This window comes from Syzygium oleosum, unplaced genomic scaffold (genome assembly GCF_021117445.2).
Source record: "Syzygium oleosum isolate NSW1041296 unplaced genomic scaffold, Sole_v2.1 Sole_v2.13, whole genome shotgun sequence".
Lineage (NCBI taxonomy): Eukaryota > Viridiplantae > Streptophyta > Magnoliopsida > Myrtales > Myrtaceae > Syzygium > Syzygium oleosum.
Genome location: NW_026607497.1, coordinates 140,907 through 159,908, shown reverse-complemented (window position 1 = coordinate 159,908; position 19,002 = coordinate 140,907). Strand labels below are relative to the sequence as shown.

Genomic DNA, 19,002 nt, shown 5'->3' with positions numbered 1-19,002 from the left:
ATAAGGACTCGAGCTCGCCGTACGGCCAATTTTCTCCGGGCCGACGACCGTCCGACATTTCCGAAGACCGAATATGGGCAATTTTATCCAATTTTTTTTTTCTTTTCTTTTCTTCTTCCCCGGTCGCCGGTCTAGCAATCGGCGACCGGCCGTAGCCGAGGCCGGCGAGCTCGCCCGAGATCTGGGCGAGCTCGAGCTCGCCGGCCATGGCGAGCCGCCGGCGAGCTCCGCCAGATCTGGGCGAGCTCGAGCTCGCCGGCCATGGCGAGCTCGCCCGATCCGGGCGAGCTCGAGGAGGCCGGCCTCGCCGATCGCGTAGTCGAGGGCCTTGGCGGAGCCGTCGCCGGAGGCGATGGTGTCGTGCGCGAGCTTGAGGAGGAAGGGCCCGAGATCCGGGTTGTCGAGGGCCGTATCGGGCGAGGCGGGGCTGGCGGCGGAGCCCGGGGACTCCGGCGGGGGCTTCCGTGGGGAGAACTTGGAGCGGGAAGGGGAGGGGGAGGGTGCCATGGCCGGCGAGCTCGAGCTCGCTGAGACCGGCGGGAGCTCGAGCTCGCCGGCCATCTGGGCGAGCTCGGCCGGTGAGCTCTGCCCAAATCTGGGCGAGCTCCGCCCTCACCGGCCCGCACAGCCATGGCGAGGGCCGGCATGAGCTCGAGCTCGCCCAGATCTGGGTAGAGCTTGCCGGCGCCCAGATGGCCGGCGAGCTCGAGCTCGCCCAGATGGACGGCGAGCTCGAGCCCTCGCCCTCCGCCGGCGAGGGTCGCCCTCGCCCGCCCAGCCCAGTCGAGGGCGACCCTCGCCGGCGTCGGGCGAGGGCAGCCTCCGCCTGAGGCCAGCGACCTCCACCGGCCCCGGCTATGGCCGGCGGAGGGAAGAGAAAAAAAAAAGAAAAAGAAAAAAATACAGAGATGAAATGTCTTGTTAGGTTCTTGAACAAGAATCGCTGTGCTTCGCCGGCCGGCGAGATTTGACCGGCCGGCGAACCCAGGCCCTTACCCGAGACAAATTGAGTACTTCGGATCCCTATTTGAGACCGATTGGGCATTTCAGTCCTTATTTGACACCATGTTCACTTTGGGTCCTCTTTTGAGAAAAGGACCCCACTTGGGGTCCTCAATTGGAATTTTCCCTTATTTTTATTCCATTTCTTAAAAAAATGGATTTTTGTTCCTGGAAATAGAATTTTGTGTTGTTTATCAAACGGGTTTTTGTTTCAGGAAATAGAAATTTTGTGCTGTTATCAAACGGGTTTTTGTTTCAGAAATAGAAATTTTTTGTCGTTATCAAACGGATTTCTTTTCTCAGAAACTCATCCTGGAACCAGAAATAGAAAAATCTATTTCTGTTTCAGGAACTCATTCTGGAACAGAATGGTTATCATTCGCTACCTTACGAGCCAGTGTCAAGCTACTTGCCTACTATTTCAACTTGGATCGATTCTTTTCTATTTCAAGTCGAGTTCAAGTATTCAATCGAATCGAGCCCAAGCATGAAAATGCTAATCTCAAGTAGCTCACGAGCTTAATCTAGTAATTTCAATTTTACTAATTTTAATCATCATTTGTCCCCAAAAAAATAATTTGAATCGTCAGATATGACAATGTCATGAATTGTTGGAAATAATCTCATGAGCCTAAAAATAATAACAATGGACTATAAAGACTAGGTCAAAATAGATAGTTCGAAGTAATACATGCTTATGTCCACGTTTGACTAATTCATCAGCTCTGACCATGTAAGACGGGAAAAATATAAAAAAAAATCCCAAACTGATTGCATTGATATTAATTCAATCTCAAATTTTTAATTGGATCAATTTAGTCCTAAATCTTTTTTGCCAAAAATCGCTAATGTGGACACCAGCCGTCCTACTTGGCACAATTGATGCTAGCATAAACATTTTTTAAATAATATTTCGTATTTTTTTATAATTTTTTTTGGTTTTTTTCTTTTCTGTTCTATATTTCTTCTTCTTCTTCTTTTCTGAGGGCCAGCAAGGGCTGCCGGCCGACCCTCGCAGGCCTCAAGCGAGGGTACTTGAGATGAGAAGGGATGGTGAAAGCTTGAGTCCGAAGTAAGGGAATGTGAAAAGCTACTTCAAATCCATCGACGTGAAAGCAAAGGCACTTTCAATCTCCGCCAAAACTTACACGCCATTGCCATCTTCTTTTCTTGCTTCAACTTCACATAGGCAAAGAACCGTAATCGATCTGGAATAATCCTTAAGAGCAAATTAATCGAGTGAGAAATCAATTTGGGGGATTAAATGTCATCTATTGGTGTGAGGAGGTGGGTGATGCTTGAAGTTACAATCTTGCGAAGGGGGAGTGCATTTAAAGATCTTTACCGTGTGGTGGAGAGGAATTGTTATTCATGGTCTGATGATTTATGATGGCGAACTCATCTTGGTTTGGTTCCAAGTATGGGAAGCCAAGGTCTCACGACCCCAGGGCGACCTAGATTTGGTCCTTTGATTGTCCGCAACCCAGGTGAGGGCTGCCGAGGATGCATGATGCCAAGTGAGGCGACGTCAAGGTCGCGCAACCACGGTCGAAGGGCTCGATTTAGGTCGCTCGACCCTCGACCTTGACCTACATAAGCTCGGGCGAAGATAGCAGCTCCGGTGAAGGTAGCGGCTCGACGGCACGCACAACCCTCGATCTCAACCTCTGCGACGGGCAACCTCGACCTCAACCTCAACGACAAACCAACGAGCACTAAGAAGAAGATGAACTAGTGACCATAGGCGAGGGCATCACAGCCCTCTCGCCTAGCAGCCCTTGCCGGCCCTCAGTAAAAAAGTAGAAGTAAAGAATAGAAAAGAAAAAAAAGAGAGGAAAAGACCAAAAAATATATATAATTTAATGTATTATTAAAAAATGTTTAGCGCCGGCCGTGGCCGTGCCACGAAAGATGACCGGCGTTGACGTTAGCGAATTCCATCCAAATTGAGTTGGTATCAATGCAAAAAGGTTTAGGATTAAATTTGTCTAATTGAAAAGTTTAGAACTGAATTGGAATCCATGTAATAGATTTAGGACTTTTTTGATACTTTTACCCGGTTTGAAAAAGGAAAAAGAAAAAAGCAAGCTCAGAGGAGAATTCATGTGGAAGACAAATAGTATGGAAGGTTTAATCTGAAGGCAATTGAGATGTTATATGGAAGGCATGACATTACTGATGGTCCAGTGTCAAAACATATACATGTAACTTCATAGCTTGAGAAGGAGAATCACAGGAAAGAAGGGAAATGTATCGAATAATCATATGATGTTAGTGCAACCTGAAAAGCTGAAACCTAAACTGCTGTGTCTAGCTATGAGGCTGTAAGTTATACATCCTTTCCATTCTCCTACAATGCAACCCAAAAAAATCACTCAAATGAACCAACTGTAGAGAGTGCATCCTGCCCTGGATTTTGATGTATTCACACGTAAAGCTAACCTAGAGCCCAAGGACGGAGTTATGCAATAAAAAGACCCACTTGTCATATAAGGAATGTATTGAAATATACATCTTTCTACGAAGAAAAAGATTTCTTTTGCTTAAAAATATCCGAATGGAAAAAAATACACAAATATGACATATCATTATATGTATAATAATGAGGGATTATGGGACCAAAAATTAATCCACTTGATTTCAGACTTGGTTACAATGCAAGGTCGTTATTCTATTTGGTTTGCGCAACCTCAAAATTATTCCGAAGGTCTACAAGAATATCAAAAATTATGAAATTGTATCAAGAATTATATACAAAAAAAATATGATAAAATCCTCTGGTGTGGAGGGAATTGCACGCATAGGAATTCAAAAAAGAACTTGTTGAATTATTCACCACCTGCTTACAGTTCTGGTCGTAACAACTACAAGAATCTCAGGGTCACATCTCCCATCTTTACGTCATCTGTCTCTGGGAGGTGGGAGCTTGGGGGGGCTGCCGTCCATTCAAATTTTCATCTGGATGCACTTCATCTCCCACTCGAAGCCACAGATCCTTTCCCAGCTCGACTTCGTCAACACCCTCACATCTCAGAAGTATACCGAACAGAATCTTTCCCTGGGAAAAGGAAAACTTGATGAGAGATGAAACTGCGATGCAAATTTATTAAAAAATAGAGGACGAGGATTTGATTATATGCCATACCTTCATTCTCCTGTACGATGCTAAAGTGGCCAATGGTTCATTTGATTTAAGAATTCTTCCTCCCTCATTAATTAAGTTGATCACTTGGCAACGATTGCACCCACCTAACGACTGAAGAGAGGAGACAATTACAGCAAAAATGAAACGAATTGCTGTCTACCTCAAAATGAAAAGAGTTTTGTTCTGATAAATGTGCCAAAAACTTACAGTGAAAAATTTCCCCCCAATTCTAAGATTTTTCCAGGTATCTTCGGCATAAGGCTCCGCACCAGCAACGACAAGGTTAGGCCGGAATCTGTTTGAGCTCATATTGAGTGATGCTCCCCGAGCAACATTTTTTGCATCTGTTGACACCATCAACTGATATTTAAAATGGTAATCTTGAAAGAGATCAAGGACACGAATTCCAATCATATAAACATGCAGGAAATGAGAACCTCAATTACTTCAATCGCTGTCCATTTAATGGAAGAAGTTACCCCCAACAAAATACATACACGAATAACTAACTAGTATTGCAAACTCATGAATGACATATGCACAACAGGAACTCCATAACTCTACCCTCCTACGATCTGTCACTCTAGCCATCTAAACTTCAATGTTATTGTTTATTATCTTCAACAATACCCAAGTCCATCTATAAAGCATTCCAGGAAAGTTTTACTCAGACAGAAGTTTTCTATATTTGCAGTATGTGATCACTAATATCGCAAAGAGAAATGATTTGAGAAATAACGTAGACTGTACTTGACTTCACTCTGCTATCAAGATCAGACATGCTCTCCTCCGAGATTAACAGGAACTGAGCTTCATTGGAAAAATTCAACCGACTCTTCACATCTCGGCACATGTCCACGCTATTTTCCCTCTTGAAGTGGATATGATGATTGGAACTAGAACTCCGTAGTAAGATGCATGGTCGCCCAGTGGCATTGCTAAACCACGTGTTGACGTCTTCATCATAACTGTGCACTACATACCTTCATTAAAAAGTTAATGTCAGCTCATGGTGTTCATAATTATGAAGACAAGAGTATAACTAGATAACTTTAGGATGACATATGGAATAAGAGAACAGTCCAACATGCTTCTGTGAATTTATGCTCCTTTCTGATACTAATTGTATTGTAAATAACAGATGAAAGTTGACAATAAGCAAAAAATTATGTTCTCAGCTGATATGCAATTTTTCCCAGCTACATCATGGTGTCAGTAGGCTTTGCACCTTTGTGCATGCAAACCAATCTCTTCTTCGGTGTGATGAAATGAATCTGACTTAATATTGATCACCAGCTTCTCTTTGCAACGTGGCGATTCCACAATCAAAAGCGCCAGATTGAGGTCAACAAAAGCACTTATAGAGCACAATTCAGGAACCTACAAAGTGAATGATAAAGAATGTATTTTGATTAAAACCAAAATTGAAGTTCCACTGCACTATCGTAAGTTTATATGGATAAAGGTCTCATAGACTACTAGTTATTAACCTGTTGATTCAGCACAATGAGAAAACATGCAATTATTTTAACTAAATCTCCTTAGGCTTCAAAGTTCATTTGCACAAGAATAATCTTTTAGTAAAAAATCATAAAGGATATTTTAAGATAATAGACAGAATAAAGAATTTGTATATGTTGAGATATGATATAATACTAAGGAAGAGCATATGGAAGATATATAATTTCTTTTTGTCTCTATTTAATGAGGTGAGATTAAAAATGCATTATAATTTTGATACACAATTTAAGATTTTCAAAGAGTACATAATTGAAACTTCATGCATCAAATGTATCTGATCATTTACTATTCATGGTGAAGTGAACTGTCCCATCAATTCATATGCATGGAATACATAGATGATTTAGACGATTAAGTCTAGCGTAAATGAACAATTTGAATATCTTGTAATATATATGACAATAAATCTAGCTATCTTCAGTTACTATTTACATTCATTTATTTATATTATATAAGTAAACTCGAACTGGTTAATAATTTTATCATGCGAGCTAATATAATTAACATGGACCTGGCTTTGCACAAGACATACCGAGATCTACTATGTCTTTGTGACATGTCAGAAATTGCCACTTATGCATATTGCCAGAAAAATATTCCAGGGTATAAAGTATCCGGGCACTAGAGACTGAAAGCAGATGCCCGAGATTAAGATCTGCATAACCTACAAATAGGTATAGTCGGTCCTCTCTATTAAGGGATCTCTTGTGCAACCCAATCAAGCCAGCAAGACTCCCACAAGAACATCATTTTGATCCTATCTATGTAGACAATTCAGTTTAATTTTGTGTAATGAATTGCTAGAGAACAAAAACATTTGCTGCCAAGATAAAGAAATGTGGAAAAAGGAAAAAATTGAATTGAGAGCAGGTGTAGGAACCTAATCTCCCTTATTGATTGACATAAGGAGATTCTTTACCAAGAATAAAGTGCAGAGATTTGTGAGCACAAAACTGCCACACATTCATTTCTATATATAATTCAAGCTTAATGTGCAATTGATATTTAAAAGCCACAAGGTCATGCTCTTAATCATGTTCTGCTCCACAACCATGCTATGATTCTTAAATGACCACTCATCTGTGCAAACTATGCATCAGCCTGGTTTGTCATCTTAAGAGCAAGCATTTTACTCTCCAAATTCTGGCAGTGTTTTCTCAAAAAAAAAAAAAATCCTGGCAGTGTGGTGCATGTAAAGAAATTTGGGGAAGAGCTGTGGATGGGGGCTAGCAATTTAAGGCCAACCAGTACTCCTCCACCATGATCACCAGTTAGACTCTATAAGCATTAAGCCTTAAAAGAATGCAGTGCAAGGGTTGGATTAGCACTGCCTGTGGCAATACAACAGAAGAGGCCGTCTGAAGGAGTACTGACATAATTGGTTTAGCGGAAGCTGCTAATTTTCAGTTCAAAATCAGATATGCATGACATTGAAACTTACTGAAAGGTCTACAGACTTCAATATGAGTATGAAATGGCAGAAGAAGACACTCTTTACCTTCTTCAGTGTAAGGATTTCGCCCGCCAGGCTTTTGAGAAGCCATTCACGATCATGTAGAAGACCTGCTCAAGGTTCACAAAGCAAGAGACTATCCTAATTTAGTTTATTTCCATAGTTCTTCCAAACACTACATGAAGCTTAAACTTCACAGAGAAGATGGTGCACCGAAATTGACTAGAGGCATAAGTAATTTAATGGAAGGCAACATGATCATTAAATCCCCATGGGTCAAGCATTTGCAGATTGTTTTAAAATAATAAGCCAGACTCCAGAGAAAATTAAAATTATTGGAAACCGGAAAGCGATCCACCTCTGAAAACAGATTTAAAGCTCTTCAAGTCAATTCCCATACCCACTGGCCCTATAAATAAATATAATAAACTTCAAAATTCAAAGTAGCTTCTCTTTTGGCCTACTGGAAAACTGCAGTAGCTTCAGAGTAGCTACTCTGTGCTTATAAATAAACTTCGAAGTTCAAAGTAGCTACAGTGTGGTTACAAGAGAATTGTTTCATGTGTGACTGTAGCATCATGTTGCCATGTAAGTATGGGCATCTTAACACTAGTTACTAACAAAAAAACATCCCTCAGAGCTACACCAACTTTTGTAGGATCAAAGAATTTAGATAGTAATGCGACTGCCTAGTAATATGTATAAACATGAGCAGAAACAAAAGATCACCAGTACTGCTTAGAGGCCAGCTCTCAACACTGAATCCTGTGCATGATTTTATTGGGTAGATAATAATGGATTTGACATGAATTCCAACATTCTGTGGCATTCCTTTAAACCCTGCAAAGCGCAAGAAGTCTTAAACAAAAATTTCAATGCAATGTCTCATTCAGTTGGAGACAAAACGATCCATGCTGCACCATCTTTTTGAGAACACATACAATTCTACAGGGAAGAAAGAAAAAACAGCTACTGAAAGAGCAACGGTGGTGTCAACAGCCATCAAAGGATTCTTCATATAACTAGGTGTAGTTCACAAAATACCACGCAAGCTGGGAAGATAACTTGTCGAAATTTATAGCTACAAAAAGAAAAAAAATTGGCTGCTTGTTCTTATAAAGACTATTTCCACGACTACTGGCACAACTCATCCTGAATAAACACTCATCAATGACTCCACTACGACTCGAAAAGACATCTTCATGCTTCTGTCCTTGGGACAAAAAATGGTTGACAATGCATCAGATTACTAATGAAAGTCATACAATTGTTCTTTCAACTGACTCTAGAACTTTCCAGATAGAGTTCTGGAAAAGTTTAAACATATAAATAAACAATTTCATCAAATCAGGACAATATGCAGACATTCCTTCATTTTTTATGAACAAAAGGTACGAAACATGGAAAAAGGAACCTTCACTTCCAAGCACGGGGAGAAATCTACAATTGGACCAACATTCTCAAGATGCTAAACTCAAGCAACATTACAACAAACCTTGTGCACATATGATGCATGCAAGAACAAATACCGTGTATATGTGTCCATAGAGAGAGAGAGAGAGAGAGAGAGAGAGAGAGAGAGAGAGAGAGAGAGAGAGAGAGAGAGAGAGAGGCCCTCACCCCCATAAAAGTCAGATTGTACTGTTGACTTATACAAACTCGTAGGGTGGTCCCGCATACATACAAAAGACTTCTTAATGAAATCAATAAATTTCTGAACCAAAAAAATAGAATGATATTAGGCCAAAGTGTGTTTTGACTAAAATTAAGGACAAATTAAAAGATTCCAACACACTGGAGCTTCTCCAAATAGAAGTCTAGACATATAAACAGCTATACGTATGTACCTTTGCATCCTCATATGTTGACATATAGCCAAAGGATACTCTAACAGCTCCAGTAGGTTTTCCATGCAGGACATCATTATCATCCCAACAAACATGGCCAGCCTAATAATCAGTAAATTCAACTTTCTTGACTGCTCAACTTCCAGAAAGGAAAGCTATCTTAGTTACAGTGTTAGGCAGATATCAGACACAGAGCAAGTACCTCAACGTTAGAAAGAAGGTCCTGGTGAGATAAACCAAGATACTTGGCACATGCACCAGGATTGCAAAAGCAACCTGTCTACACAAAAAAGAAGAGTGAAAACATCATGTCGGCATCTCAGGCAAAACAGAAATCCCACAACAGACTTCATTTATCTCTTCCGAGACAAACAAAGTGCATCAGTAATAAGAAGACGAATTATGACATGCTAGATGCAAAGAAAAAGGTAGAGGGTCTAAGAGTACATGCATGAACCTTAATGATCTACGTAAGCCATAGAAGAACTGGTCTGTGTACTTTAACATCCTTATTTAACTGACAATACTAGACACTAGGCAGTAACTTATGTTATTCTGTGAGATTATAAGGTACACCAATTATGACATGACCAACCAACACAAGTAAAATTTCCATCTTGAGAGAAAAGGACATCATTAGAGTATAGTTAAAATTTTACCCGGAGTTGAATTCCAGACAGAGAAGCCAACTTTTCAACCTCGCGGTATCCATACCAAGAGCCATCTGGTCTTTTCAAGTTGAATGACACAGTAGGACCTATATCCTGCCAGACATCCAAAATGCAAAAAACACCACAAAATTTACTAATATTCTCAGTATTAATCGTCGACATAAATAGAGAAAAGTGGACCTAAATGGCTGCATAACCTATAAATCATCAAGAGCTGGCATTTTCAATATTTTTTCGATTCAATCACTATAAAATGAAGGTAGAACAACTCTCCATTAACATGCCCAAAATGGCTAAATTAGAAGAACCATAACTAAAGAATCAAATTGAATTACGAATAAAACTCATGTCTCAACAGATATAAGCTCTTGGCAAAAAAAAAAGTATCATCCTGTTTCTCTGGATAGGAAAGAGGCTTATCATATGAAGATTATACATCCATAATGTCAAGTTTGCCGCATCTCTCTCGGCTGAGAAACCTACCACTGAATTTCGAACTCCATAAAGAATGCAAACATAATCTCCATTTTCGTGCCTCAAGTTCGAAAGTGTCTTCCTCAAGTACGCGGAAAGTGATTCTGTATGCCTAATGGAACATTGACAAGTCAATGAGAGAGAGAGAGAGAGAGAGAGAGAGAGAGAGAGAGAGAGTCAGTGAGTTTAGTTAATCTCAATATAGGTTCCGTCAAACAAGATATCCCTTCAAAAAAGATATAAAAAAAAAAACCATCAAGATGACAGGTGCACATTGGCAGTATTTCTGGGAACTAAGGAACAGAATACGACACCAGACATTCATTATATTTTCTTATTTTAGAATTCTTCCTTCTCTGATCAAACTGATAGTATGTATCGATCTCTATGATCAGAAGGCGGAGACAACCAATAGCTTTACTCTGGCTATATTGCCAACCTTGAATTAGAGATCATCAACGTCAGCAAGTATGCTAAAATTCTCAAGCGCCATTCTGTCAGATAACTAGCTAAATAAACATTATGTTCCCAGTGAAGAAGATGCTAAACTTGAGAAATTTTTTAAACCATTAATGAATGTTTCTCATCGTTGAATCCTTATCATTTTTGTTGCTCTTATTTTGTTTCAGGCAGCAATGGTGGCCTTGATTATGGGAAAACTTTAAAAAAAGAACTTTATCACCTCGCATCACGCTTTAAAATTAATTATAACAAGCCAAAAGGCATCATTTAACCTTCAACAAGCATGTGGCAGGTAAAAATGCATTGTCAAATAGAGATACAGCCCAATTGCTGACTTTAAAAAGCATTTGAATGAATTTTCTCTTGAATATTCTTCGATTGCCTAAACTTCAGTCTGTAGACATCCAGGGAATTATATTCCTTCGCCTTGGACTATGAAACCAATAAAGAAAGATCCATCTTAGTAATTGAATGGGCATAAAAGGTCTTCCAATGATAGTGACATTAACTCGGGCTATAATATGGTACAACAAAAAGCTTATATAACCAAGAGAAATCCCCATTTCCATGTGATGTAAATTGTGATCAGAGATGCATAATAGATAATTGATGTTCACTCACCTTGATATTGCTTCCATAGAGAGGGAATTAAGCACTTTAAAACCATGCCGAATAGATGAAATGCTTAGAAATGACAAGGTGCCATTTTCTAATGACTCCTCAATGCCTTCCCTTCTTTTAACAAAATCAACATCAGCCATTGAAGCTGCAACAGTTCCTGTAAACAACTTGCAATCAGAAAGTGCAGGCTTTGATGCCACATAAGATGTACATGAAAGTGATAAAAACCTCCGCTAAAATAGGTCTTCCTCAGCAATTTGGCAGCAGCTGCGACACAGACAGAAGAGAGTGAGAAAATTAGCAAATATTCAATTATTACCAGGCTCTTCTTTAACACTCCACTTTATGTGCATACTGTCTGGTGCTTTTTTGAGCTTAGTCACCTCAAGCAGTCAAACAAACCACATGCAGCACATCATGTCTTCGGCAAAGAACAACCTATTCCATCAGTTAAACCGTGGCAATTCCAATATATTGAAATATTATTAACATGCATCTGCATTACACGCAAACCTAGATATAACCGTAATGAAGCTACACAGAAAAGGAAAGAAAATGCTTCTCTGCGAAGTTGACTCAACATATCCAAATCACAGGCATTTCTTGAAAAAAACAATATAATCTGAAATTTCGTGGTTAATGAGATGAACCCGCGCAGCCAACAACGAAGGAGATCTTTGGGGATGACATTTTCGTGACATTTAAATTTACATTTCACGGGCTAACATCCCTTGTATAGATTTAGATAGGAAAAGGGTAAAATGGAAACTCATTCATTTTAACAAGTTCAAATAATTTAAATCAAACATGAAATATATAGTGGAAAAGTGTTTCTGGTGTTTTGTACGACCACTGAACGCCGCTTAAGCTTTCAGGGAAACTTCTATAGAGCATTATAAGGCTGGCCATGACACAAAAAGGGGCGGTAGACACCAATATATGCACATAATGAGTATAGTGGAGATAAGAAGGCCTCATTGGATGAGCAGGCACAAAAAAAGAAAAAAGAAACAAGAATCAGAAATAAATACATCCATGGAAAAGTGGGTGGGACTTCAATTGAGGATAAGTAAAACTTGTTTATGATGGCTTAACAACTTTAAGGGAAGGCTTCTGATGCTCCCACTAACTTAGGAGGAGCAAAAGAGGAGGAAGGAGATGATGAAGAAAGATATGGAGTACCTAGAACTTAAGAAAGACTTAATGCAGAATCAAGCACAATGGCATAAAAGGATTCATAAGCCGATCCAACTTAGTGGGACAAAATATAATTTCTCGTTGGAAAAATGAAAACAAGATCAAATCTATTATTGAAAAGGTAGTACGATTTCCCCATTTGAAAGGTAACAACAGTAAATTTGCACAAAAAACAAAAATAAATAAAAGTAATATAATGTTATATTTTACGATTAGTATCTTGTTACAGGTAGGCATATTTATAAAGGAAGAATATCCAGACATATAATACAAACAGGGTAGTAATAGAACATTCAACACAAAAACAAAAACACACTTTGGTTGCATGATGTGGCCATTATAACACAAATACAGAGAAAATCTAGAGTTTGAAAACGGTTATGCAGCTAGAATTCTTCTGATCATACGATTTCAAAGTGCTTCATCCCTACTTCAGCTATCTAGGTGTCAATATGTGCTAATGGATACCTAGAGTTGCCTCCCTCGATATGCAGATATAACAATATCGAAGGGATATTCAGATAAAATTATAACACATTATAGTTCCTTAAACACGTGGACTCATTTCTTTATACCTGCAGGGTTTATATTTCAATGGATTTAGAATTTATATTTTATTAAAGAACATCCTGAGCAGTACAGTGGCTAATATGGCAAATTCTCCTGGCAATCAAAGTCAACTTCTTGAAGAATGATTATAAAGAAAACAAAAATTCTTGAAGAATGGTGGAGGAGGAACATCAGCCCCTTTACATATATTGAAGTTGGCCCAGAAATCCAAGTCTGCGGCTAAGGCTTATGTACCACACAATACACAAATAATTGTGTTTCCTCAGTGGAAGACAAGAACAAGCTCAACAAAAACTTTTAATTTCATGGTTATTTAATATATTCAAGGTATTCAAAATATTAAACAAGGTGTTTAAGTTTCTGGAAGCATAATATCATGGAAAGGTCCAATTCAAATGGCTCATCTCAAATCAAACTACAAGTGGAATATAGTGTCTTGCCAAAAGTTGAAATTTAAATTGAAGATTTTCCAATGCCATTTCTTCATGATAACTTCATCCATAAGTAACTTACTTTCATGGACTATGAGAGCACCAAGTCCTGTTGGATAGCCAAATAACTGAAAAAGACACAGAAAGAGGATGGGATCAGATGAGTGAAGTTCTCTCTTTAAAGCCCAACAAGATCTAGCAAATGTACCTTGTAGAATGATAGGACAACAAAATCAGCAGGATATTTAGATAAATCTAGTTTTCTCGTAGCACATCCTTTTGCAGCATCAATCAAAACCATCCATTTTCCCCTGGCGCAGCATAAGAGAATAAACATGAAAATCAATGATTCAGCAAACTAGTCTAGATATACATGCGAGCTCCATGTTCAACTTCTAAAAGTGCAGCTTCTTATTTAATCACCCGTTCTTCAGACAACTTATTTCTTTATTCTTTCTAGTACCCAACAGATCGTGGGAAGTGAAGCTGACTGAGGCAAAGCCCAGTCAGTTGTTAAGATGCCAATAGTACAGGTTTGACTGAAAATCTTTCTTCTGGTGAGGCTAAGAGACCAACAGGGAAGTAAGAATGACATATTAATTACAAAGACTGAGCACAAGGAACTCATGATGCTAACCTAAAGGTTAGATCAATATGATTTTACATATAAACCTGTGAAAATGAGAGTCTTCCAGTACTCTTTCTGAATCTTCCTTAATAATCCTAACCAAGTCAAGGTTGAATCTCACCCCTGAGAAATTACATTCTGAAGGCATGGCAAACAAGCTGTAAGCAGCTCCTGCAAAGTAAAGAACTTTTCAATTCGATAATGCTTGCTTGCTTGATTGCTAAAACAAAAACACAGCATATAGATGATGTATAACAAATATAATTCATAGTCAACAAGAGATTAGAAACACCCGCTGGGTTATCTGCTTATAACTGCAGATCACATTGAATCCTAAATATGTATCAAAGCAATGGCCATACAAGCCGAAGCCAACAATGCCTTGGCAAGCAAAAATTGTACTTGAAAGGAACCACATAATTTGGCTTCAAAAGAAATAGTTAGTACAATATCTTCATCATCAATGACTGTCAAGCATTAATCAATGGTAGTGATTACAAAAAGCTTTACCAAAACTTCTCACTTTTGCCAGCAAATTATTAAATGAAAAAAGCCAGAGGAGTGTCAAACAGACCCAGAACTAGGTGATATTATGGAGGAAAGGGGAGCGTCCACATCCTTAGCGATTGGTTTTACAAGAGAGCCCATTGAATAAGGGATCAGCAACAGGAAAAACACATCCATACAAGCAAGAACCAGGAGACAATGACTATACGATAAAAAGATCCAGTCCAGGGGCACATCACACCCCACCAACATTGCAAGCAGATAATCAAAATTTTCTAAACTCACTTTAGTGAAAAATATCAACCTCATTCGATATAAATCAATCAGAACAATTCATGGATACAGAAGTTTGGACACTATCAAATTGTCCCACAAATTAAACATCATCCAACCCCAGGTTTTAAGAGCGTGTCTGGTTTGACTTTTACTTTTAACTTTTTGCATAATCAAAATCTTGAGATTCACGCACTTTGACTTTTTTATTTTATTCAAAACACCTAAATCTTTCACAATCTATAAATGTTGATACATACATTAACATATCATTTTTCCATAATTTTTAAAATTTAGATAATAATTTAGATTTTGGCAGGAAAAGTAAAAAATTTGCTTTTGATTAATACCAGACGAACAGGCCTTAGCAGTTCAACTCAAAATTACCTGCAGGTTCATTATCTGTAAAGAACCTCCTCTTTAGTGGATGTTGTGAAATCTTCACCGGATATCTTCCATCACGCACATCTTCCTCAATATCTACTGCACATGCTGCAGCTCCTTTCTCCAAAGCATATCTAAACGATTATGAAGGTAATGCATGTCGAAACTAGATTTTGTCATCTATGGCAAGCATGTTCAACTTTGTGGTGCCATTTGAGGTTCCAAGTTGTGACAATATGCCAAGAGGAGAAAATGTTAATGAAGCAATAACCATATACGGTGCCTAGGTATTGATAATTGATACCCCACCAAAGACTTGCTACTAGTCCGGAGTCCACAATTCCAAAACTTAATACCAGAAAAAATATGAAGAGTACTATGTGGTCAATCATCACGCCTATCATATATTCACCAGAAGTTTTGACCAATAGAATAAGAACTAAAACATCCACGCCGATGGATGCTAGCGCTCTGCATGATGATAGAAAAATCATCTACAAGAATATATGCGAGTGCTCCGCATGACACCATAAACTAGAAATTTGCACTGATTTGAAAGATAACAAATCCACAAGAATGAATGCTAGCGCTCTAAACTATAAAAAGAAAATCACAAAAATAACTTTGGCAGAGCATCAATTTGCCTAGCAGCCAGAAAACAAGCAGGAGCTTTGAATGTGCGATAATTGGACTTTGTATCCCTACCAACTATAAATATTTGAGAGCTTGCATTTATAGCTTAACGATAAAATTTCACCATTTGGAGAATTGCTCAATTTTAAAAATGATTAGCAGAAATGGCAATGTCTCCATCTCTCCATTTTCTTTTCTATCTGAAGGATGGGCATCGATTAATTTGAGCCAAAAGGGGGTCCTTTCTTTTCTTTCCCCATAAGGTATAGCCCTTTCCAGGTGGAGCAATGCATCTCTATCTTGAAAGCCTGCCCAACAGATAGAAGTTTCACTGCTTATCCAAACTGAAGACTCAACTTCATGGTGGAGTGCTTCAAGTAGTCAAACTTCTTCCTGACTCATTCACCTGCCTCTAAAGCTGGAATGCCTTTATAAAGGAGGCTAGTATTTTATAGCCCAGTCACAGCCTCTACAGTGGTAAGTGGGTTGTGCAGATAAATGTGCCCCCCCCCCCCCCTCAAACACACACAAAAAAGGAGATGAAAGAAAAAAGCAGGACTACTAGGCCATTACTGAGGCTGTCAATATCGCAATTGTAATCCATAGCGTGAGATAATAATCAAAGAAGCACCAACAAGAATGTTGGTGACAGCATTTTACTTGATAAGCTTCCCCTCACCCCAAACACCCCCCCCCCCCTCCCCCACCCCCTCCCCCTTCCTCCTCCTCCTTTTATGTCCTATTTCAATACCAAACACCAAATGCCTATGACATAGGCAATCTCATGTATGAACAACGCAGAATGCTATTGGAGCAAAGCACGGTAAAGACGAAAACAGTATAAAATGAGAGGATACTCTCTGATTCCAAGGACACTATTGTGGTTTTCCATCGTGTACATGAAACAGCTTTGGTGGCTCCAAGGAAATGCTTCTCCAACCAATTTCAGAGCTGCTGTTGCCCCAGAGGTGAATATGCATCTATAGTATTTAGGAGATGCGTTGAAATACTCAAGCACCTATTCTCCACAATAAACCAACATGAGTATTGGGTGAAGAAGCCTTCAAAAATCAATCGAACCAGGAAAAAGAGCAGCTTGGCTAAACATGCAATACCTGTTGCCGAGCTTCTCGTACAATGTCAGCTGTTGCCATGCTCGAATCACTTTGGCTATCTACATTGTACTTAAGGAACTCATACCAGTCAAACCTAATATATAAACAAAGAGACTTCCCCCTCACATCTAAGACGGGGAAGAAAACCCTATAAAAGGCCAATTGCGTTCTTGGTAACTCAATCGCCATAAGTACCAAGACAACCTAAAGAACCACTGAAGTCCAAATGAAAGGATAGCTTAATCCAGTGATAGCAGTGATAAAAAGAGACTCTGATCGCCAGAGAGTAGAAAAAGGAGTGCTGTCACTACCGTCAATTCAAACTCGATCCTTTAAACAGCCACGATCATGCTTTTCCTAACTTCGGCTTCCCCCCCACTGGTCGACGCCTTTCCAAAAGGTGAGGAAAAGGCTGTCTTAAAAATCATTTGAACTGTCCGATCACTAAAACAAGTGGCCAAAAACCCATTAGAAGTCGTTGCTCGCACTACTTTTTGAATCACCGCCAATCCATAACAGGCCGACTCACGAGGGTCATGTCGGGAGGCAGAAGAAGGGAAAAAAAGAAAAAGAAATGGGAATCCGTAGGACATCGAAAGGCGCAACAAAAGCACATGCGGGGAATTAGCAGAGAGGGGGGGATACGAGGATTCCCATAAACGTTCGCAGTCAGCTGTCGGAACACCGCTTCCATCTGCAGCTCGGAGTACAGCGTGGCGCCGGCGTGATCCAAGTAGACGAGGCCTATCATTTCCATCGGGAGCAGGAGAATTGAACAAATCGAAAGAGGGAAGGAAAGAAAGGAAGGAAAAAGGGCGAAGGAGCAGGGAGCGTGGGCGAGACCATCCAAGCGACTGAACTCGGAAGCTCGAATCTGATCGACGGACTTGGGGCCGTCGGGGTAGCCATAGCCTTCGCCGAATTCTTGCAGGAATTCATCCTTGTCTGGGTCACGACCCTCCACCTCCATTGCCATCCCTGTCCGACGTTGGGATAGAGATCCGGCTCCTGTGGAAACGGAAGGACTGGGAGTCGGAATTTGCCTCCGAATCTTTTAAAACGTAGAGAAGGTGGGCTTGGTCTTGGGCTTGGCCTTGGGCCTGTTCTTGGGCTTCATGTCGTTCACGGGAGATCTTGACTGTGATAAAGTCGGCCCATCCACGGAGTCCAACAAAGGCCTGCTCACGAGTTCATCCCAAGATAACCAAATTCGGATATCTGCGTGGTCATTTACGATCAGCATTTTTTTGCGGTTATTTCATGGCTCGGGTCAAGTTTTTCGCATCCCGACATTAAAAATTTTGAATTGGACTTTCCAGCAAAATGCACATTAATCTCCCCGTGTTTGCCCTTTTGTCGGTCTACCCATTATCAATTTTACTGTAATTGCATGTTCGCGTATTGACACCTAAATTTTAACGACCTGTTTAGGCATTCATTGTATAGAAAAGTTAGGAACTAACCCCAATCCCTAACAAAAAAAAATATTGTTAAATTGCATATTAGAAGCATTTTCATTAAATAGTAATCGAGCTCACATAACTGCATTCTAATTAAATAGTAATCAATCCATTTTAGGCGTCCCCCAAATAGGAAGTTTCGTGATTTGGTATATTGCATTATATGGTTGATGGTTGAGGTTTCGATCTTTATCCCCAACTACCCTTGTTTCCTATTATAAATGTGTTCCATATTTGATTATGTGGGTTTATATATTACATGTTATTAATTTTGGAAACTTTCCTATTTTGAAAAACACAAAAATTGCAATGCATTTAAAATAGATTGCATTCATATTATTTTCTTAGTTTAGAATTGCATATTTAGGAACCATATAGTTAATTAGGAAATTACCTAATTTAGATTAGAATTTAATCTGAATAATTTCCTAGTTCATATTAGGTGTCACATATTTTAGGTAGTTTCCTATTTTAGTTTTAAAAGAAAATCACAAAAAAGGGAAAACACCACCAAAAACCTTAAATTATGCCACTTGTGACACATTTACCCTATAATACATTTGTCCATGGGCATTTTCGTCTTTTTCTTTTTTCTGTTTTTTTTTCCT

General features: G+C 39.4%; 1 protein-coding gene across 1 annotated transcript; it reads right to left on the bottom strand.

Moving 5' to 3' along the window:
- Positions 1 to 3,619: 3,619 nt before the first annotated feature.
- LOC115692244 (molybdenum cofactor sulfurase) lies at positions 3,620 to 17,946 on the bottom strand. Its single transcript, XM_030619044.2, has 22 exons — positions 17,778 to 17,946; positions 17,580 to 17,678; positions 16,935 to 16,993; positions 16,677 to 16,837; positions 15,190 to 15,320; positions 14,067 to 14,193; positions 13,603 to 13,705; positions 13,477 to 13,522; positions 11,425 to 11,463; positions 11,197 to 11,353; positions 10,123 to 10,225; positions 9,628 to 9,732; positions 9,171 to 9,248; positions 8,969 to 9,070; positions 8,742 to 8,835; positions 7,851 to 7,961; positions 7,167 to 7,231; positions 5,376 to 5,527; positions 4,898 to 5,130; positions 4,355 to 4,491; positions 4,148 to 4,258; positions 3,620 to 4,060 (listed from the first exon to the last, which is right to left on the bottom strand). The coding sequence occupies exons 1-22, from the start codon at positions 17,908 to 17,910 to the stop codon at positions 3,899 to 3,901; spliced, it is 2,508 nt and encodes an 835-aa protein (XP_030474904.1). The 5' UTR covers positions 17,911 to 17,946; the 3' UTR covers positions 3,620 to 3,898.
- Positions 17,947 to 19,002: the final 1,056 nt, after the last annotated feature.